The sequence below is a fragment of the Tachypleus tridentatus genome, chromosome 4 (genome assembly GCF_004210375.1).
Source record: "Tachypleus tridentatus isolate NWPU-2018 chromosome 4, ASM421037v1, whole genome shotgun sequence".
NCBI classification, from domain to species: Eukaryota; Metazoa; Arthropoda; class Merostomata; order Xiphosura; family Limulidae; genus Tachypleus; species Tachypleus tridentatus.
This window is the reverse complement of record NC_134828.1, coordinates 11,062,138-11,085,960: the sequence shown is the minus strand read 5'-3', so window position 1 is coordinate 11,085,960 and position 23,823 is coordinate 11,062,138. Positions and strand designations below refer to the sequence as shown.

The window sequence follows — 23,823 nt, the reverse complement described above, 5'->3', positions numbered from 1 at the left end:
GGCAGTGTCAGAAAATTAGAGAAACGATTTCTCTTTGCTCCTCTCTGAACTTACATGATAATTTAGAGATCATGGTAGTTATTTTGGGGGAATGAGTTGTGATTTTCATAGTATTTCAGTTTTACAAAATCAAATGTATTTTGTAGGTGAAACTACAGAACGTATAATGACTTACTGCAGCTCTCTAATTTCATCAGAAAATTTTACCATTAAAGATGGTTCCTGCAGGCCAGCAGTAAGAAAAGTAAGGAACAAGATGTAAACACACTTTTAATGTACATTACCTGTATTATCTGATGACGCTTAATGTAGAAATGTGATTTGATAACTTCTCCAAAACCAGGACTTGGATTACGGAGTTGGCCCAGCATTGCATACTTTATGTTTGCACAGCGTATATCTGTAAAGAACACAATTATCAAACAAAGTGTTTTAGTACAACAAAGGTAAACTAGAATCCATATCAAGCGTAAAGACGGTTTTGTATAAATTCCACAACAATAGCCTATAATGCAGCTACCTGACTTTGAAGTATACTAAAACCACAAAGACATACACAGATCTGTCATTAAAACTTGTATTTTTACAGTTCGTAGCATTGTTACATTATATAAACAGTATTAAAGAATTTGCATAACAGGGTGTATGTGTGTGTGAGCTATGACCAAACAGGTACATTTCATATCACATACAACAGTAATAACTTATAAAACAGTAACCTACGTTATTTTGAGCTAAAAGCAACCAATAATAAAATATTGTTATAATGGCTCATATTGTTGCTCAGGTGCTTCTAGATTATTTGTTAAAGAGAATAATTTAAAGTTTATTTAATGTTAAACAATTTAATTTTTCAAGTTTCAAGATTAATGTAGCTGATGTTCACTGATGGGCCTGACATTACAAATAAACTATGTGAATTTTTAAATTTGTATTGCTTCATTAAAATACAAACTGAATATTCATGGCACTGAACTAACAGACAAATTGCAATAATCAACTAATGATTACATATTATCTATGAGACATATTAACACCACAAGTCTAACTCGCTTCATGCACAGTTGAATTTACTTCCTGAACGTTTGGAAAAAGTTTCTAACATCAAGGCAATGCCAATCACATTATGCTAAACTTCTTTTTTGACCAAACAACTATATAAATTTATAGAGACATCTATATTAAAGACATTGAATAGAACAATATTTTAAAAATATTAAAAGCTAATTTTTAGATGTAACAGAAACATACACTTTAAAGAATAACAAAAACATAATGTTTTATGGAAAAATATCATACACACTAAAAATCTGAGACCATTGTTAATCAAAACAATATTATGCTGTAAATAAATACCATAATTTTTTACTTTATCATCAAAGTAATACTGTGCTGTAGATACCTTTATGTTTGCTTTGTCATTAAAATAATACTGTATCATGCATACCTGTATATTTGTTTTCATCATTAAAACAATACCACATGGCATATAGCTGTATGTTGTCTTTATATCAAAACTATGTTTTATAATCCAATTGGAAATTTGTTTTGGTATCAATATAACATTTATCCTTCAGTATTTCTGTATTTAGTTTCACAGTAAAATAAAACTAGATTCTTACGTCTGTTGTACAGATAGCTTTGTTCATTCCCTCTCTCAGTCCCAATTTTGCTTTCATAGCCAGGTTCATTGAAGTATGGTTTCTCAGTAAAAATGAATGATTGTATGGATATTAAAACCTGAAAAAATTCTCTTAACATTTAAATCAGTCTTGAAATATAAAGATAAACCAAGTAAAATACATCAAAATAAAAGCAGACATAAACAAGGAAATTTATTATCTCCTTTAGAGGGAAAAACAACCCAAATGAAAATAAAAATTGTCACTTGTTTAGTTAGCACCTTGTAATGTAGAGAAAGTTAACATTTTCCTCAACTAAAAATGTATTTCCAGTAGATATCTACGTCTTCTCACAAATTAGCTTTTTCAATTAATACTGCCCTCTGTTGGTACATATTTACAATGCTTGCCATTAGCCTTTTGACTTTGCTTCTGCAGATCCACATGCAAATGATTATGCAGCAGCTCTCTACCAAACGAAGTGTTACACAACCTCTATTGCAACAAGTACCCTCTACACAGTTGCACTCATTAATCACTTTGAGATTGGTCATAGGACATATCACCAAAAGTGGGGAGGCTGGGTGGGAAATGTGACATGAGGAAACTATCTATTGGGAATACATATTCAGTTTAGGAAAATGTTGACTTCCAGTACAATATCTTTCCTCCTCTCACAAAATAGCTAGAATCCCACAATGAACTGTTGGAAGGCCAGTGAAAAAAATGATCCCCCTTCAGTAAGTGCCCAAGGAAAGACTAAGAAAAGAAGGGCACATATGATTCAGGTGTACTCTTCCCTCTTTTAAGTCTATGTTGTGTACATTAAGGTTGAAAAACATGAATAAATTTGAATAAATCTCATAATATGTATTACCTATTAATGGAACCCTTGGGTATCAAGTAGCTTGGGTGTGACAGAACACAATGATAGTTCAACCTCATTCATCAGCTGGTGGCATCTGGAATCATACATCAGTTTCATGGTTAGCAGAGGATCACCCACCTCTTCACTTTGAAACAGAAATTGGTAGGAGAGAGTAGCTTGTGTATCCAAATCTGTCTCCACTTGGACATATTTCCAATCTAATCAATGGCTGATCCATCACAAATTCAAATCCAGTGGATCATTGGAAGGTTGAAAGCTTCTGTAGGATGACATTTACATTCCAAAACTTGGCAGAATTGGGTGTTTCCAGTCCATGGTGGGAGGAGTACCCTATTAAACACAAGTGGCAATGCATGTGCTGCATCCACCTGCAACCAACATCAGATCCACCAGGAAATGATATCCAGCAATTGGTAAGAATAGAGACCAGAAACCTGCATCCCCAGTCCAAAACCTGGCAAAAGTGGGTATTTTTCATTCAGTTCATGGTATAAGGAGGGATACTGCACAGAACATGTGAGGACTTGCTTAGCTGGACCAACTCTAAACAACCTGACTCCCTTGGAACCATATCCAGAGGATGGTAGGTAGGAGGAATGTTGCAGTAAGTGGCAAACTGCAATATATATATAGTTGTAACACTGTGGTTGGCTTCAACCAAAACCTGGCACTCTCTGGAATTGTACTTCAAGTCTGAAACAGGAAGGGCTATATGCTATTGACATCCACAGATTGCCACTACCCTACTCTCAACTGAGTGGTATGACTCATCACTTATTAGAAGAACAGGCCTACATGGTCCACTACCTCCAGAAACTAGGAACTGGTAAGTGGCTAGGGCTCTCATACTTCACTAGAAGAAAGGGAAGAAAAATGCATTGGAGAGTCCAAAGGATCACACCATTAGAGACAGTGCAATGGGCAACTGCAATACCCTATTTTGAAAAGCAGAGCTACCACATGAATAGAGTTGATCACCCTGATGGCATCTGGAATTGTACATCAGGTTTGTGGTAGACTCAATGCCATGGAGCATCAGAGATGGGCAGCAATCCCTGCCTGCTTTACTGATATTTGTCGAAGAGTGTACAGCTGTACATAAGATAGACATATTTCTGAAGCAAAAGATCACTAAGAGAGAACTATTTGTTGTCCTATGGAACACCTCATCTCTACAGTGTGCATAATCTAATTTTGTGATGTAACTGTTTCAGCATAGATGACACTTAAATGGAGACACACAACTAATATCTGGTAGCATTTGGAATTGTACACCAGGTTTGCATTAGAAAAAGCCACAACATAATTGACATCAATCATGCTCACAGGATGGACAGTGCAAGTTAAAAAAAAGTATACTTGGTCAGGCACCACTTGTCACAGAGTGGAATCCCCAATACACTAGCAGAAAGTTCCTTGCAAATAAAGAAATAACAAAAATTCATTGAGCAAGCAATGACCATGTGGAACTGGGAAACAAGGGACCTGGTAGGATACAGGATTTGATGAGAAGATACCCTAAAACTGGATATTCCTTAGGTAAAAGGGAAAAAAATACACCTATATAATTAATTTGTATATCCAACTTGTAAGGGCAATGGAAAGGGGTGGTGGGACACAGAAGGATTCCATGGAATAAACAAATGGAGGGCCCAGACCAGACTAGTCAGGATCTGAATGGTTATAAATATAGGAAATTTAAAACAATGAAATGGGATATAAAGTGGAATTACTTTCTCCAGAAGCAGAAGTCTCGGGCAAAAATGAACAGTCAGAGAAGAAGAGAACACAGGAACTGTGGAGAGGGCACTGGTTACTACAAAAATTACATCGAACTCCTGTTTGTGGAGAACTGCTGCATAACCATTTACATGTGGATATGCAGAAGCGGGAGGAAAAAGGCTAACGGCAAGCATTGAAAATATGTGCTGATAGAGGGCAGTATTAACAGAGAAAAGCTATTTTGTGAGAAGGCAAGTTATCATATTGGAAACTATCTACATAAACTGAGAATACAATAAATATGTTTATAGTCTTATAATCTTCATTAATTATAAAGAAACATGCACACTGATACTGTCTTATCATAACTGTAGAAACTTATGAACTGATGTATATAAAATATATTCTCCATCCCAGAATTTTTTTTTCTCTCCTAATTAAGTTATTAATGCTTCATACAAATACCTTTTACAGGTTTCCAAATTACAGAAGCAGAAGAAAAACAAAAATTCACCTGCACTTTATAATCTTTATAGATTTTAATAACAGGGAACAATATTATATTTAGCTTTTCCTTTTTAATAAGCTATAAAAAACAAACTCTTTTATCTACAAGAAGTGCACACCTGAAAAGTGGGTTATAATGTTACATATCACGAGGTATCTTTACCTGTAAAACAGTTGATGTGCTATGCCAGTGTTCTTCTGTGAATCCTCTCCAGGTGTTAAGAAGTGACAGACAAACCCATCCATCCCTATATAAAGTGTTTTATTAATGAACAATACTTGGCATGAAAATATCATGAGCTACTACAGTTTTTGACTGCAGATGTACATCCCATGAGAATGAATATTATGACTAAATTATAATAACTATCAGTAATCCAACCTTCATTCTTCTGGTTTATAGCAAATGAATTTCTCTTTCATTTTCTAACTGACTAACAGTTAACTGTATGAGTTTATTTCTAAATAAACAAGCAAATGACTAGTTATTTCCTTTCCTTAGTTATGTTTAGACTTTGTTCTAAACTTCAAAATTCCTGTTATCTTATCAAGATATCTAGTTCAGGAAATTTATTAAACTTTCTAACATTAATATTATAGTAGAGATAAAGAGAGAAACATAATTCCTTATTTCTCACAATATTCCTGAAAATTTGGTATAATATTAGAATAACCCAGAAACTGTCAAACAGTTTGAAAATGGAAGACTTAAAAAAAAAAACTTGGTGAATAACAACTATTTCTTTTTTCATTACTTGAGCTTATTTGAAATAACCAAGAAAAACACATAAGTAGTTACATAAGTTTTGTGTAATAATTCTAGTTATCCAGCTATGTAGCCAGTAAAGATATGAATGTTTCAGTTGAATACGTTCTATCTTATAATATTGGTGTTCCTGCTATGATGTCATTAAAGATACGTGTTATAGTTCAATAAGTTTTAGTCTATAATCTTGGTGTTACTGCTATGTGGTCAGTGAAGATATAAGTGTTACATAATCTTTGTTTACAATAAGCTTTTACTTTATAATCTTGGTGTTCCTGCTATGTGGTCAGTGAAGATATAAGTGTTACAGTTCAATAAGTTTTAGTCTATAATCTTGGTGTTACTGCTAATGGTCAGTAAAGATATAAGTGTTATAGTTGAATAAGTTTTGCTTTATAATCTTGGTGTTCCTGTTATGTTACAGTTCAATAAGCTTTTACTTTATAATCTTTGTGTTCCTGCTATGAACACAAGCGTCATAGTTTAGTATGTTTGAGAAAGAACATTTTAAGCAGAAACTTTAGAGACTGTTACCTGCATTAGCTGTCTAAAAAACATATTTTAATTTTTTCCCACATGGCATAACAAGTATATATTTGCAAAGCTACTTTTACCTGCTACAAAATCATATATAGTACAGTGAAATATGAAAATAAACTAAACATCTCCCTTATAATTTAACTGATAAAATAAAACATTAAGGTTAATGTTGGTTCACTATTTTTTTCCAAGCTTTTCAGAACTTTCCATCTAATTTCAAATATGTAAATTACTTTTGTGATTATGACACACATTCTCTACATACACATTACTGTTAAGGACAAAATGCAATTTATTAAAGAGTTGTCCTATGCTTGATTGTGAATGGAATAGGTTATGTCATTTATAAATATTGAGATGTTCTTTTCTGCACCACAGAAGGGGGGGGGGGAAAGCTGGCCTTGAGATAGTTCTTATAAAGCCGCAGTACTATAAAGACCAAAATCACTCACTTGTACAAGTTTGGATTAAATCGGACAGTTCCACCACCAGTTGTCTATAAGAACAATATGAAAGGTTTAGATAAAATAGGATGAGAAATTGTTTGAAGATGAAATATGCTGAGACTAATATTACAATAAAGAACAGAACTACAAAGATGTAATGTTATAAGTATGTAAAAAAAATCTGTTTAGTGGATAATTACTTACAGAAGAAAAACAAACATTACATAGCACAATATTGAGATTACACTATAACTTTAAAGTAGAAAATGAGAAGGTTTTGTAAACATGTTTTGTTAAATTTACAAGCAAGTTCACAGTTGAACAGATAAATGGGTCATAAAATTTGTTCAAAAAAGGAAAAGCAAACAAATCTGAATTATAATTATGAGTTATATGTTAATGAGAATGATGTAAGATAAGTTCAAAAACTGTATTGAGCTCACTAAAACAGAACATACAATTCTGCAAACATTTTACCAAACCCAACCAAGACATGTAAAACATTGTTGTTCACAGCATGTAGTTAACCCTACTTATATCCTTAAAATTTGTGATGAAAATTACATATAAAACAAATGCTGTTAATATTGAGCTCTGATTTTGAATGTGTAATGGATAAATTAATAGAAATGCCAAAGAAAAAAGCAAGTTACATGATTTTCATCACAGATTTAGGCCTATTTGTTGTTTCTTACACTTCACAAGTTTTTGAAATAATAAATGGTAACTTTTAAACTTCACCTAGCAATGTAAAAGTTTGTTATTCATAGCATATAATAAAGTTAAAAAAACACAATAAATTTCAGTCTACAACTAGGCATCCTACTTTGAAAGAATCTTAATTTAAATATGTGTAAAAAACATGAATTCAAAAAGATGAAAAATTCTGAAGCTTCTAATGTGTATGAAACTAGAAGGCTATAAAAATTAAAGTTTAAAAGGATGAGGAAACTGTTTATAGATTCATTATATTGTCTATAATTTAGTTTCACTTTGTTCCTTTCTAGTCTGTAACATCTTGTACACTTCTGATCTGTCTTCAGCAACTTTAAATAATTTTAACTGTAAATAATTAATTATTTTACTAGATTTGGCTTAAACAAAGTATTTGAATGGAAAATATGTTCTTGGAAAAGTAATATAAAGACTAAGAACAAACTTGAGCTGGAATATAAAACCATATAATCTTTTTAAATGTAGTATGAAGAAAAACCTGGACTGTAAATATGATAATATCAATAACAGGAAAGGAACTCAACTGATGGACAATACATTCAAAACTTTACAACTACATAAAAAAAGTATATTAAATGAGCTGTTATGATGGCCAACTTGATTTTTAATTTAATTATTTAAACACAAAGATTGCCCTGATAAAACTTTAGTATCAATTACCAAATACTATGTGCATTTTCTGTTTTTCTAAAGGAGATATGAGAAGAAAACCTAGATTATACAATAAATACTTGAGTTTCTTTACATCTTAAACAAAAGTCACATATTCATTCTGATGTATCTCAGAACAGCTGGTAGGAGTATCAGCACTTTTATTGATAAAGACAGAATTTAGTTTCAAGTGGGTTTCTCGTCTTCAAGAATTGTTTTCTGATGTGCTCCTGATATTGATTAAAGAAAGACTACATAAACTATGTTAATCATTTTTATTTTAAAAGTACAATTATTAATTACCAGATGTCTTACACACACATGCACACACACACACACACACATATATATATGCATGCATATATAACAGTTTAATAAATGAAAACAATTACCTGAAAATTGACCATTGGAGGATTATTTGGAAATTCATAAGGAAAATAAACGTCAAACAAAAAACAGCCATTTGAATACGGTGTTCCTTCAGGCCTGTGGTTAAGAGAAGGACTGTATTTTGGACTGAAATAACTCAGTTAATATTAAACAATCTTTAAAGTACATAAAAATTGGTCACAGAAACTTCACTATCTGGTCAATCAAACTGGACATTTGTGTTCATACTCAAACATAAAACATACAAAAGAAGTTCCATTCAGTAATATGATGGGGTTTATGACAATACAGTTCACACCTGTATGATGGGGCTTATGACAATACAGTTCACACCTGTATGATGGGGCTTAAGACAATACAGTTCACACCTGTATGATGGGGCTTATGACAATACAGTTCACACCTGTTTATAAGCATTCAGTTTTAGGCTACTTTAAGCTAAAGGTGATGTTTCATCAAAATCTAAACCTGAGAGATCTAAGGATAAGTCGTGTTTATTGTGTGCAAGGGGAAAAAAACAAAAAAACAAGTTTATGTTACATATTTGAAATTATTATTTTTGAATATATTAGCTGTAACTTCACTAATTAGTCTCAAAAAACAATTTCTGAGGATAACAGACACTTGTTTCTGATAGATTTTTCCATTCAGCTCTGAGATCTTTCAGTGTTAAAGCCACATGAAAGTAAAACTGAGGACCAACAGTTGGTGTTCTAAGAAAAGTGGGGTCTAATTAGAACTTCTAATTGTATGAAGCTTGTTCACCATGTTGGTAAAAATTTGTAAGCTAAGATGAAAGAATGTTGAGCATCTTTATGAAAATTATGTTTTATACTGGATAATTTGTTCTTTTTTAATTTAAATTTCACATTTAATATACACTTAAGCCATGTTTTACTATAAAGTTTCTACAAGCACTTATAATTTAGTTGTTCAAACCTTTGCTCAACAAGTGTGTATACTTTAGTTATTCAAACCTATGCTCCACAAGTGCATATAGTTTAGTTATTCAAACTTATGCTCAACAAGAACTTATAATTTAGTTGTATTTTTGGTTATAAACATAAAGAACAACTCTTTTAAAACAAAACCAAGTAAACCAAAAACTTCACAGACAAACAAATACCTGAAGAGGTTCTAAAAGCAGGCCAGGGAAGAAACTTTAAATTCATGATTATTAACTTAACAACCCTAGCTTCTCCAAGTAAACAAATGTGATGATATTCTACACTTCCCATACAGAAATAGTTGGCCAATTCCATTTTCAGTCTAAGGTTTAAAATGGTCAAGAAAAAAAATCATATGACAGGTTCTGTGTAAATGTCTGTTTCATTGTAGTTATTATACTGATACTTTTAATTTATAAAATTTGATAGGAAAGACGAATATACTAAAACTGAAAAGTACTGTAGAGATGGGGTCAAAGTAGGAATTTCTAACTTGAGAAAATAATGTAGACACTGTTTTCAGCTTTGTTTGTTTACTTCTTTAAGAGTCCCTAGTTGTAGACTTGAAAATACAATCTTTGTATTTTGATTCAGCTTGTCTTTTCACTTTTGTTATGGTCCCCATTCTTCCTTTTTAAATTAAGAATTTATTATAATCTTGTTTCTTAAGTTCTTGTTTATATCCATTTATGGATAATAAATTTTAAGTAACATACATGCATGTTCATTCTGTTGAATATTACATGTTTTATGACAGTTTACTGCTACATTGGCTTTTTTCCCACCCAACATCACACTGAGTTTATTAAAAATAAAGAACAAATGTACAATAAACACATGTATTGGTATAGAACTACAATAAAAAATGTAAAGTTGTTCTTAAAGGTCCCTTTTAAAAACAAAGGTTACATCATCACATATTTAATGACAGGCTTCCTTCAACGTCACAGTATAATGTAACAAATAATGAGCAGCAACAAAACAATGTCATCAGAACGGAATGTTTCTCCTAAGAACAACACAGATTAATGTAATGTAAAGAGACTCAGTAACTTTGTTAGGTCTACATGACACATATGTATATTCTTCAACAGTCTGCTGTGCACAAGTCTCTGCTAGAACGACACAAATAATGTATGCAAAACAAACAACAGCAACATTGCATAAGTTGCCAACATTTACCATTGCTACCTTAATACTAAATTTTAAAAATAGCAATAACGGTATATGAAATAGAACTATATGCAGTGGTAACAAATATTAAATACACACTCATGATTTTAATTTAGTATGAAAAACAGTAAATAGAATCACCACCATTATCTAAGTAAGAAAATCTGCTATGGCAACCATCCACTGTTAAAAACTTGCTGAAATACAGTTGTAGAAATCCATTCAGAAACAACAAACTCAAGTAATGAGAAAACAACAGTGACTCAAGTTGCAACAGCAAAAATCAGGAACCTTTCATGTGGCATTTATCAATTAATGTGTTAGAAAATGCATCCAACTAACATGTATGTTAGGAAAAATGGTGGATTTTTTGATGACAGAAAGTGAAGGACTTGGAAAATCCTGCAGCATAACAAAATTAAGGACATTGAATTAGCTTTACAAGTATTAGCTCAATTTTTCATAAACATTCCTACACGATAACAGTTGCAATAATTTTATAGTGGAATCATAACAAGAGCAAACATTTGGCAGTATACCTTCAGTACCTTCTAAAATTCCTATCTGTGGATTTTAAATTCTCAATTGTTAATTATCTTGTATGTTGGCTTTGTTAATATAGGCCTACAGTAACACATAACTCTCACTAGATGTATATAACACTTTGTGAGTAAAGCAATCTTTTTAAATGCAACAAATACATCAAAAACATTTATTTCAAATAAAACTGTCTTTTAATTATTTACTCAGCCAGGTAGCTTTGTGTGTAAACACATTTATTAGTGTACCCAGTATAAGCATCATGTCTGTTATGTAATTATACCAGATAAGTCAACTTTCAATGAAAAATACTCAACTTTTAAGTAGGTCATGGAGTTACTCATATAGTGTATATTTGTAAGCTTTGGTGCAAAATACCCAGCTGATTTTACTGTAGGCTTGTAAAACAATAATATTAATAACATGAATAAATGGGCAAACTTTGTTGTTTAGAGAACAAGTCTGCTTTTTGAGGGGTTTTTGCTCAAATGTTTCATTAGGGTTTTGAGTAACTTCTTATGCAATCCTTATTATGAATCACAATCATACTTTATGGTAGTAGTAGAAATGCAGTATAAGCCAATATTACTCACAACTTTTAGGATATACTTACCCAGTAATTAAGGCTCTTAGGAAACAAGATTTCTCATCATCCTAGAAAGAATTAATGTGGTTCAGAACATTTACTTGAAGGTGCACAGTTATTATTCAAAATCTGAATAATAAGGGCTTATTCACATAAAATTAGATACAATATTGTGTTGACTATACACATGAAATATATGGTTATTGAGCACATATATCTTGATAACAGCATCTGTTAGACTTAACCCTTTCTAACTTTCATGTTCTAAAACATGTTTTCTGTTCATTTCATGAAACCCATAAACATAAAAATTTACATCTCAAGCAACTATGACACATGTTGTTCTGTCGTTTTTCAGTATAGTTAATAAAATTCTCACTTTATCTACTGATTAGTTTGAAATAAACTAAACACAACATAGAAAAATGACCTACACACAGTGGAGTTCAAAAGTGTAAGTCCACAGAATGTTTCCTATACCTTACAGCACCGTATTAAATTTATTACATATAACTAATTTTACAACCTACAGAACTTGGATATTAAATTAATACTTAATACACAGGAACAATAACAGCATTCACACTGATTTAAAGCAACATACAGAATTTCTCTCCCATATCCTGACTATTGCTTGAAATGTACATGGCACTCATTTGATTAATGAGCATTAGACAGTCATGTAGGACATTCTAAAGCATACTGAAACTTGGTGACTGTTGTCATTTCTCATGCATTTTCAAATATTTCCACAAATGTCTTATGGGATTTAGATCTGAGAATGAAATTTCATAATTTACAGAACATTTCCCTTTTGCCTTGCTCCTTTAACAGATAAATTCTACACAAAACTGACATGTCAGTACTGTCTACTGAGAATATGAAGTATGGTAGTACAGTCTCCAACCCGAAAAAAAACGCCCACTTGTTAAAAATAAGTTGGTGATACTCCGATTTCTGTCGTCACACAAACTGCCTTCTAGGAATTTCCAAAAATTTCAAAACATAACTCATCTGTAAATAGAACTTCCTTCTAGTCGTGGATGTGAAACTATTTTAATGTCTGTATCTATTTTAATTATGGCTTCATTTTCCTTTCTCAACAAGGGTTAAAATGTTGCAATTCTTTGATGTAACCAAAACATATTAGCCTCTACTTCACTTAAGTTTCTATAATCATTGAGTCAGATTAATCAATCAGCGTTTTTTGTACTTGTGATGAAATTTTGTGTTTATTGTAAAAGGATATTAAAGTAGTAACACAATCTTTGTTTAGGATATTAAAGTAGTAACACAATCTTTGTTTAGGATATTAAAGTAGTAACAACACAATCTTTATTTACGTAAATCACTTTTTCTTTCACTCCTTTTTAAGATAATGTTTTTCACTCTTGTAGTGTCAGCTCCATTTTAAATTAATGCAATGATTTGGTCACACTGATATATTAATTACAATACAACACCTAGTTAAATGATGGTCAGTAAATATGTTGTCATTACATAGAATTATTTATTAAGTTACATGATAGCTTGAGAAAAGCCTGACAAATCATTATAACAAAGTTCTTATACAAACTAACACAGTACAGTCACACAATGTTCATGTGAAAAACTGGGAAGTTCATATTAAGGGTTTTTTAAAATGTAGTTCTTGTCATGCTTATAATTTTTTGAAACTGAGATTTCACACATCAAAAACAACAACAAAAGCAGTTTGATTTCACATAAGTAAAATAAATGGTATGTACTTGATATGAGTTTCATTCATATAAAGTAAAGAATTTCAAGTTTACTTTAGTAACATTTATAACATGAATTTGTTTAACATAGATCCAACTGTCATTCTTGTTACCATTTTTAACTTTCCTTTTATTTTTCTACAAGGTGATTGTTGAGTTTCCAACAATCTACATCACAAAGTTGAAAGTTCTATATAAATTTACAGTTCTTAAGCTGCCACAATGCTAACTGCTGGACAATGATGTGAAGAGTCGAAACTTCTTTGGTCAGAAGTCACTAACTCCAATTACAATCTGCTGTGTGGATTTTACTAAACAACTTGTTTGGAATATATTGAGTGAATCATGCAAGTCCACGGATGAACTGTACTTTTTTCTTTGACTGAATCATACTCTAGATCCGTGCAAGTCCACAGATGAACTGTATTTTTTTCTTTGAATGAATCTTATGATATATCCTTACAAGTCTACAGCTGAACTGTACTTTGTTCTCTGAATAGATCATACCTTATAATTCTGCAAGTCCACAGATGAACTGTGCTTTTTTCTTTTCTTTTCAAATTCATTTTATAGTACTGACACAGTGTCATTGGTTACACAATACAAAGAAGCTTACTTATATTGCCCTTCTACTCAGATCTGCTTACTAAAAATCACACAGCATCATTTCTTATGAAAATTTAACAGCATTAGTGTGTTTATAAAGTAATTACAAAAAATATTTATTCAGGTTTCACAACAGTAGATCAATTCATTGTTTAATAAGATGCCTTAACAGTAAAAACAGTCCAGTGTCTAGTACACTGTCAGAAGTCAAATAATTTTGTTCAGTAAGATGTCTCAACAATATAAACAGTTAAGTGTTTAGTGGGTTGTTAGAACAGTCAAGTGATTTAGTGTTTAGTAAGATGTCTCAATAGTATAAACAGTTAAGTGTTTAGTGGGTTGTTAGAACATTCAAGTGATTTAGTGTTTAGTAAGATGTCTCAATAGTATAAACAGTTAAGTGTTTAGTGGGTTGTTAGAACAGTCAAGTGATTTAGTGTTTAGTAAGATGTCTCAATAGTATAAACAGTTAAGTGTTTAGTGGGTTGTTAGAACAGTCAAGTGATTTAGTGTTCAGTAAGATGTCTCAACAATATAAACAGTTAAGTGTTTAGTGGGTTGTTAGAACAGTCAAGTGATTTAGTGTTTAGTAAGATGTCTCAAAAGTATAAACAGTTAAGTGTTTAGTGGGTTGTTAGAACAGTCAAGTGATTTAGTGTTTAGTAAGATGTCTCAATAGTATAAACAGTTAAGTGTTTAGTGGGTTGTTAGAACAGTCAAGTGATTTAGTGTTTAGTAAGATGTCTCAATAGTATAAACAGTTAAGTGTTTAGTGGGTTGTTAGAACAGTCAAGTGATTTAGTGTTTAGTAAGATGTCTCAACAATATAAACAGTTAAGTGTTTAGTGGGTTGTTAGAACAGTCAAGTGATTTAGTGTTTAGTAAGATGTCTCAATAGTATAAACAGTTAAGTGTTTAGTGGGTTGTTAGAACAGTCAAGTGATTTAGTGTTTAGTAAGATGTCTCAATAGTATAAACAGTTAAGTGTTTAGTGGGTTGTTAGAACAGTCAAGTGATTTAGTGTTTAGTAAGATGTCTCAATAGTATAAACAGTTAAGTGTTTAGTGGGTTGTTAGAACAGTCAAGTGATTTAGTGTTTAGTAAGATGTCTCAATAGTATAAACAGTTAAGTGTTTAGTGGGTTGTTAGAACAGTCAAGTGATTTAGTGTTTAGTAAGATGTCTCAATAGTATAAACAGTTAAGTGTTTAGTGGGTTGTTAGAACAGTCAAGTGATTTAGTGTTTAGTAAGATGTCTCAATAGTATAAACAGTTAAGTGTTTAGTGGGTTGTTAGAACAGTCAAGTGATTTAGTGTTTAGTAAGATGTCTCAATAGTATAAACAGTTAAGTGTTTAGTGGGTTGTTAGAACAGTCAAGTGATTTAGTGTTTAGTAAGATGTCTCAATAGTATAAACAGTTAAGTGTTTAGTGGGTTGTTAGAACAGTCAAGTGATTTAGTGTTTAGTAAGATGTCTCAATAATATAAACAGTTAAGTGTTTAGTGGGTTGTTAGAACAGTCAAGTGATTTAGTGTTTAGTGAGATGTCTCAATAGTATAAACAGTTAAGTGTTTAGTGGGTTGTTAGAACAGTCAAGTGATTTAGTGTTTAGTAAGATGTCTCAAAAGTAGTGTTTCTTAAGATTTCCTAACTGTATAAACAGAAATGTATGTATTATAGACAATACAACTTTCAGTGTGTTCTCACATCACTTCATAACTCTTAAAAATTGTCACAACTTTGCTGTCATTATCATGAATTATGATAGTAAAAAAATGTGAAACCTTGTATAAAATTTATATCTGTTTAAAATGCCTCCTACATTCCAGCAATGTGTACCATAAAGTTTACATTAACTTACTGTTCTCACAAATATAGAAGAAGAAAGCTCTAATGGGAGAGAGCTGTGTAAAGATGTGAGTTCTTGGGCAATTCTTAAAATCTAGAATAAAAAAAAAGAAACAAGAATCTTACTATAGTTTTAAACTTCTGAAATAATGTAAAATGCTTACACTTCACTTAATACAATCACAAACACATATCATGATATAAAAATATTCAAAATTCTTTAGCATTTATAACTTACTGTTTAATTCTCATATGCTAAAAATTTTTTTCTTTCACGATTATTCCATTTATATCTTTGTTTACTGTAATTAGAATCTTTCAAAAGTAATTATCGTATACCGATGTTAAAAGTTCTCATGGCTTAAAATTTTCACATGTATCAAACTACAAAATAAGGATTGTCTAGTCCAGTATAATCTTTATGTATGCTCTTATTTTAATACTTAGGGCAATAAAACAAATGGCATGAATTTAAAAAAATAAACTAATAATTTCTTATGTTACAAAAGGCTGGAAAATGAAAATAATTAAACCGTTTAAAGAGACTGAAAAAAAATGTTTACCAGCATTTTATTATGGAAGTATACTATTAATAGTGTATAATAATAATGTAATAATTATGTATACTATTAATTATTAATGGGACTACAGTAAATTTTTCTTTTCTTAATGACTTGTATTTATTTTTACACTGTTCAATTACATGCAGCTTTTTGTTAACTTGAGGATGACCTAGGAAGGTCGAAACATTGTTCTCTGATTTATTAGTAAAAGTGTTAATATCCATACCAACCGTCCTGAGATACATTTTTACATGCAGAACACTTGTATTTTAAGGGTAACATATGGATTTATATCTGAAAACATTTTCATCAACTTTCACATCATGTTCTTACATCATATCTTCTTCTATCCATACATAATAACTTTGTTTGTCTTAACATCACATTTTCCTCTATCTTTTCTTAATATCTTCTGCCTTACTTTTTCTACAGATTATTGTTTCTTCTGTTTTTAAATCATATCCTCATAGAGGGAGGATACTGAACAAAACTAGGAAAACAGGAAATGGGGTAACTCACTGAAGCTATAGACCTCAAAGAAACTAAAAACCAAAATGAACAGAGGTGACTGCTTATTAGCTGTCTCAGCTCAAGGTTCCAAAGTATAAGAAACACCACAAAAAAACGCATTTGGAGAAAAGAGTGAGCAAACACAATCATGGAATTATAGAAATCAACAAGGATACAGTGCAGATTTGATAGAAGGATATCTGCAAACAGTTATAGCCATTTAAGTGAAACCTTTCTGAGTACAGATAGAGTACCTGGTCAGACACCACTCACTATAGAGTGGGATCCAAAGTGAAGATGAAGCAGGGGCCTTTGAAAAAAACAAACCAACAACAACATGGAAAGACATGGGAAGCAAGGAACTTGCAAGAATGGAAAAGAATGGGAGGTATGGGAAAATGCCACCTGACCACCCAAAACTAAGGAGACCAATGAACCCCTCCCAAAGAGCTGTGAGAGACACTTTGAAATACAGGCAATTGTTGGGTGAGAAGCCCAGAAACCCCAAGTCAATGTCCAGGAGTAACATGTGCCACACATGTGTAGATAAGATGGCAAAAGAAGAAGGATAAAAGAAGCAGGCTAAATGTAAAGCTACTCTGTGACAGAAACCAGAAAACCTTGCCAAGAATCTGACAAAAGCTAGGTGTGGAGACAGAGGATGGAGCACCAGTAACTGTGTTAATGGAACAAGTTAAATGGAAGGGAAGAGGAGGAACCACCTGCAATGAGAAGAACTGAGAGAACCAAGGTTTAGCAAGCCAGAAAGGAGCAACAAAAAAAAACCATGCATGGAAGAGTATGAATGAAAGAGACTACCTGTAGAAGTAACTAGATGGGAGGCTAAACATAAAGGAAGAAACAAGACCAATCCTGACAGTCAAAGCTTGAGGAATGGGAACCAGAAACTACCTCCAAGGTAATATGGAGTGAGGGCAGTGGCAAAGGCAACAACAAAGGTTGTGCTTAGATGCAGACAGTCATAAAAAAAACAGCAGGATGCAGGGACCACACCATGAGAGTGAAAGCATCTCGAATGTGACATGCCATCAAAAGAATTAAACGTCTGTGGATCCAATGAAAAAACGTCTACAGTGCAAAATCACAGAGAATGTGACCTGGTGTTCCCTTAGATAATCAACTGAAGCCACACTGTAAAAATGTCAGAAAGGATCATGACATGCTAGCAAAAGAAAACAAATGTTCCAAAACCCAATGAATGGCCTGAGAACAGTGACTTGAAGAAAATTCTCCTCCACAGATCAATGACCCAAAATCCCTATGTGTCTGAACCATGCATCACTGCTCTGAAGAGGAACATTTGTAAACAAATGTAACTCAGGCCGTGAAGGAGGAAATGGGATTCCTGCTTACATATGGGTTTTGTTCAGTACCAATGAAAACTGACAATCATTGGGGAGGGAAGGTGAATAAGAACATCTAAGAGATACTGTGTGAGATTCCACTTACCACAAAAGACCCATTAAAGTAAATGCATATAAGCCTTGCCAAGGAGGTATGACAGGTATCAGAGGTGATGACCATCCCAAAAGCTACAGAATGTTGACAGTGGAAAGTAAGAAGCAGACAGGACTATACAAATGGCCAGCTCCATAGAATGGAGCCTGAGAGATGTAGGGCCTGATGGAGTTGGGTGATAAACACTCAGATGTACAGAGTGCTGAGGAGGATGAAAAAGGATCACTCCAAGGTGATCAACCATCCTACCCAGACAGCACTGAGAAAGAGCTGATGAGTTGGACTGACCAACTCCTGGTCAGAAATGGCAAGAAGCTAGTTGTCCATATACATGTGGAAGTGCAGTCCCCATGGTATGAATATGCTAAGTAAAGGGGCAAACTAATAAATAAAACATACAGTGTGGAAACAAGACCATTGGAGAGGGCCCTAAAAGATATACCCTTTCAAAATGGGCAAACTGGCAGGAGTAAAACCCACATAAAACAGGAACAACAATCTGTTGGGGTAGGAGTTCCAAATTTGTCTTGAATTGGCACCTAGAAAACTGTAATAGACAGGGCTATAAATGGTAAGGTCAAAAAACAGTAACTGGAGCCACCCTCCACTCCAACAGAGAACAATGAGTTTCTTGCAAGGAAGGGCATAGCCCTGTTCCTGTTGTACAGAAGCCTTCCATGACAACAAGGACACAGTAATTGTCACACTTAAAACATCATAAAAATAGGGCCACAAGAATAATTCTTATATCCAGAACTGGGCAAGAAGTCCAAAAAAAAAAAGACTTAAATAAAGTGAACCACATATTTAGGGCCATAGCAGAAGACAACACATGGTTGACAGTGAAAAGGAAGATGAGGAGGGGGAATACCTTCTGAAACCATATTGGGTTCTCAAGAACAACTCAGATAGCAAGAGGAAGGCCAAAGTGGGAGAATGTGGTAGAGGTAGGAAGAACAGCAAATTTAGGACCCATCACCATAAATAGGGAAACCGAATCCACAACTGATGGTAGAAAATTTGGGAGCCTCCCCGATAAGTCACAAAGGTAGACAGATCAAACCCCACAGGGGACAAGCTGATCAATGCTATCACCAAACAGGATAGCAAAAGGACATTAAACTCAAACAAAGGGAACGAAGAAACAAAAAATAACAAATACCGAGATATCAACTTGGAGGAAACTGATGAGAGCTGAACAGAATTCTCAGAAAAGTGTGGAAGGCACAGTGAATTATTGGGGATCAAAATCATCATCAGCCAATGCCTGTAAAAGGTTAGAAGAGGTCAAGTATAAGGGCAAAACAGGAGACAATGTGTCTTCCATATAGTGCTTCATCCCCCCGTCAGAAAAGGCCACAAATTCCACTGATTGAATGCCTGCACCTGTAGTTGAAAGTATAGTAACAAGTAAGTGGTATGCACCTGAAGTGATAACAGCAACTTTGGAATTTATTCATGATACAAAACTGGTGAAAATGTACAGCAAACGTGGGTAAATCATATGCTCTTAAAGAAAACTGAAACTAAAGTAAACAAAACTGAGCTAAGTTAATTTGAATGAAGTTAAAGAAAGTTAAACCACTTCAAGGGTAATAAGGACTCTGAAGAAAAATGTTTGCACCAGAGCACTGCCAAACAAGAATGTGTCCCTGCAGTCTTCTGATAGGTTTCCTCTGGATTCTAGGACTTGAAATGAAGATGGTGTCATCCCTCATTCTCATGATGATGTTGGTACCCAGCAAGTGAGGTTTGGATATAGTTAACTTGTCAAGAACAGTCCTTCATGCTCTAGCTGCTCTACATCTGGAGATAAATCATCTCTTACCCACCTTCCAGCATGGGATTGAATAATTATATTTCTTCACCATCTTCTTCCGTCCAGATGTGTTTTCATCTTGTTCCACCATGTCTGGTCCTTCTGACCTTTTCACTTTTTATGGTGAAGAGATACCTGGCTCAGATGTGGTGCCATGCTCTTCTTCAACTGTTCTGAGATATTACTTTCAATTAAGAGGTATCACTCAGACACTACCACAGGATACAACTATGCTTCCCTTACACTGGTCCCTCTTCCAATTCAATGTGAGATTCAAGCTAATCTTGTGAGAAGATGGAGAGTACTATTTGAAGTTATAATTTGTCTGAATGAAAATGTATTTGCAATAGGTACATCCTTCTATCCACACTTCCCACCCTTCCTGTCATATGTCTTCTGTTGCTCACATTTTCTGCCAAACTTTGAAGTGACAGTTCAATGATGGCACATAGAGGGAGCCATACAAATCACATGATAGTAGTGCTCTCCTATTGGTGGAGAGGTGATACATAATGATTTACATGTTGGGACTTTGGATTCCAACAGAGGGAGGGTTGAAGGCTTGTGGTATGTGTTCAAAAAAGTTCACAAAGAGAGTGCAGCACAAAATAAGAAAAGCTAATCTGGTGAGTGAGTACCATATTGGAATACAACCTTCTCATAGTCTAGAAAACTGGAGAACAAAAGACTACATTATAAATGGTTAAAAAAGTTTAAAATAATAAGTTTTAATAATTCCTAAAATAAAACATCTTACAAAAGTAGTGCCTCATCAAGAATTAGCTTCTATGCAAATGATAGTGTTCATGTGGATTACTGTACATGGAAAATGGGGTGTTTTCTATTTGATGTAGGACTATAGTCTCAAGATGATTATACTATGGACTGGCATGGTCCACATTAATATATGTAAGGGTAGTTTCATTTAAGACTTGTGGCATGGACATAAATTTTCTTGGCAGTGATGCAAGGTTGAAGCTTTTTGTTATGCCTGAAGGTAAGTATTTCATTGGAAAATCAAAACCTTAAAAGTGTTTAATATCATTTTTCTGAAAGTTAAGAAATTATTTGACTCCTTTCACAAGAATATCTTTGTTTTTATTTGTTATCAAGTTTTTTGTATTGAAAAAATTTAAAACATTTAAAATTATAACTCACCCCTTAGTTATCAAGTTTATTAAGACTCCAATAGTAGCTTCTAGTGTAATATTTTCCACTTACTTGATTAGGTGGGCCAGCTCCACATTTTCTGTAATGATTAGCAAAGTGATGGCTATTACTGCCTTCCGCTAAGATGAAAAACAAAACAAAAGCTCCTAACAATTCAGTTTTTATAAATTTTACCATTTAAAACTAATGCAAGTCTTTAATGATTTAAAATATCATTTGAATCTTCCTTGCATCCACTACATGATTAGATTGTTTCTTTGTTAACATTATTAGCTACTTGATGCTTCTGCCGTAGGCTCAGTATAATATTCATGAACTTGTATACACATTTGCATGCTCAGTGTTCATACAACAATTTTTGATGCAGTACATGTATCTTCATGAATTTGGTAGATTTTAATAAAGATTACAAGATTTTTGTACACAGAAAAATCACATTTTTAATTAAGTATTTTTACTAAAGATTTGCTTGTGAAAATATCGAATCTGTTTTGCTACTAGTCCAAGTGTGAAGTGATTTCATCTTATGATTAGAAATTGTTCTTTTTCCCAAAATCTCAAATATTATTTGAATAATTTCTAAAACCTCCTAAATACATTTCAATCATTTGTTTACAGTAAGACTTAACATTTTGTCTTTCGTTTTCTCTAACTTAACTATGTAGGATCTGTTAATTCAACCAACCTCATGACCATCACAAAAAAAAAAAAAGTAAATATAAGTTATGTTTTCCTCAGGTTAGAATTACTATAACACAAAAATACAAATGTTTAGTCCAAATAGCTTAAGTCTTATAATGTTATACATGTTTTTATATTGATCTTCTAGTAACATTTAAATTATTATGCATTATATGTGTATATAGATTATTATTATTTAGAAATAAGTTATTAAACTTACTTTTCTTAAAATACAGAGTAAAGACGTAAAGCAAACAATTATCTCTTCTAGCTACGACCTTTGAACTTTGTCGTGGCTGGACATAGATTACTATTCTTTTTAAAATGTTGCACATAAGGAATATGAAACAAAATATTTTTGTGTATAAATACATATAGATATATGTGTGTGTGTGTGTATATATATACAGTTGAATAACTAAAATATTATAAAATTACTATATTAAAACCACATAAGTTTAATAACTAAGTTTAGTTCTAAAAAATATGAAACTTCGAACAGACTAGACACATTCCACCTCCTTGAAATCTTGGTTTGAAGGTGGAAGCCTTTTAATAGATTAAAATGGCTGATGAACTAGGTGGACATTCTAAGCTTTAGTTATTAATATGTCACATATTCAAATAAGTATACATAAGAGACCATTTTCTAAAATGGCAACAGGTATTTGCTTTTTTTTTAATTTCGTACCATGCTACACAAGGGCTATCTGCACTGGCAAGAGGTGAACAGGGGCAGTGTTTGATTCAAAATGTAAGCCATGTCTCAACACAATAAAAATATACAAGGTTTTTATTTTATATTCTTGCTTATCAATATTGGTAATTTGAGTTTCTCATTTATACAAAACTTTAGATTTGTTTTGAACAAGTGTTGCATTTATCATACCACACGACTCACAAAAATCAATATTTAGGTGTGTTCTTTTCACATGCACTTTTAAAATAAGAAATGAACTGAATATTAAAGTTTGAACTATAATCTACAGTTTGATTACAAACTTATTGACATAAATTCATAAAATTGTAGTTCAATAAAATTCTGAATGCAAGTCAACAAATTCAATTACATGGCCTTTGACCCTTGACTTCTTGAAAAAGGGTTAACTATGTCATAGTTGTAGATACAGTTTAAATTGTATTTAGGTATTGTTATTATATTTTAGTTAATAATGTATAACTTAAGTTTTAAAATGTCTAATTAAAAGGTTTAAATATTTTTAGATATATATAATACTTTGCATCTGTTCTCAAGGCTTATAATATTACACACTGATCAAAAAAATTCACCGAAGGGTTGCACAACAACTGTGATACGCCGCAAGGGCACTGTTGACTTGTGTCAAGATGAATAAGTGGTAAAAGACAAGAAAAACCTAAATCATTAAACATTAACTACATGTAAAAAGGAAAGTGCTCGAAATTTTAAATTATAAGCAAATCAACATTTTGAGATATTCTACAAAAAACAAAAGGTATATTTCATTTTCTAATTTCAGTTGTTTCATTTCATCATACATTGATTATAATAGCTAGAATTAGTGATAAGGTAGAGAAAATAACAAATTAAACATAAATGTTCACCTTAAAAACTTTTGATATCTTTTAAGGGGGGTTCTAGAGTTTATGCAAAGTACTATTATATTTAAAATGAAAAATCACCTTGATCTGTTAACAGTTTGAATGCAAGTAACTGCAACAGAAAAAAAAAACTAAATTACAAAACTATGATTCTTTGTGTACAAGATAATTACAATCTTTAACAAAATCTTACTTGTTTTAAGAGAACACATTAAGAAATCTAAGAGTTACCACGTATTGTTGTGTAAGTAAAATTTGTGACTCAATTTCCACAAACTGCATGATCCCTGTGTGAAAGGAGTAAGATTGCCTT

At 32.5% G+C, this 23,823-nt stretch overlaps 1 protein-coding gene across 4 annotated transcripts in view; it reads right to left on the bottom strand.

The window, feature by feature from the left end:
- The window catches only part of LOC143248564 (dual E2 ubiquitin-conjugating enzyme/E3 ubiquitin-protein ligase BIRC6-like), a 67,401-nt gene that overhangs the window by 4,607 nt on the left and 38,971 nt on the right, over positions 1-23,823 (bottom strand). For all 4 annotated transcript variants that reach the window (XM_076497005.1, XM_076497008.1, XM_076497006.1 and 1 more), the window contains 8 exons: positions 21,300-21,367; positions 15,721-15,801; positions 11,542-11,582; positions 8,271-8,364; positions 6,499-6,542; positions 4,904-4,988; positions 1,623-1,740; positions 285-400 (listed from right to left, as the gene is read on the bottom strand). In XM_076497005.1, coding sequence (XP_076353120.1) covers positions 285-400; positions 1,623-1,740; positions 4,904-4,988; positions 6,499-6,542; positions 8,271-8,364; positions 11,542-11,582; positions 15,721-15,801; positions 21,300-21,367 — 647 coding nt within the window. The remainder of the gene's footprint in view (positions 1-284; positions 401-1,622; positions 1,741-4,903; positions 4,989-6,498; positions 6,543-8,270; positions 8,365-11,541; positions 11,583-15,720; positions 15,802-21,299; positions 21,368-23,823) is intronic.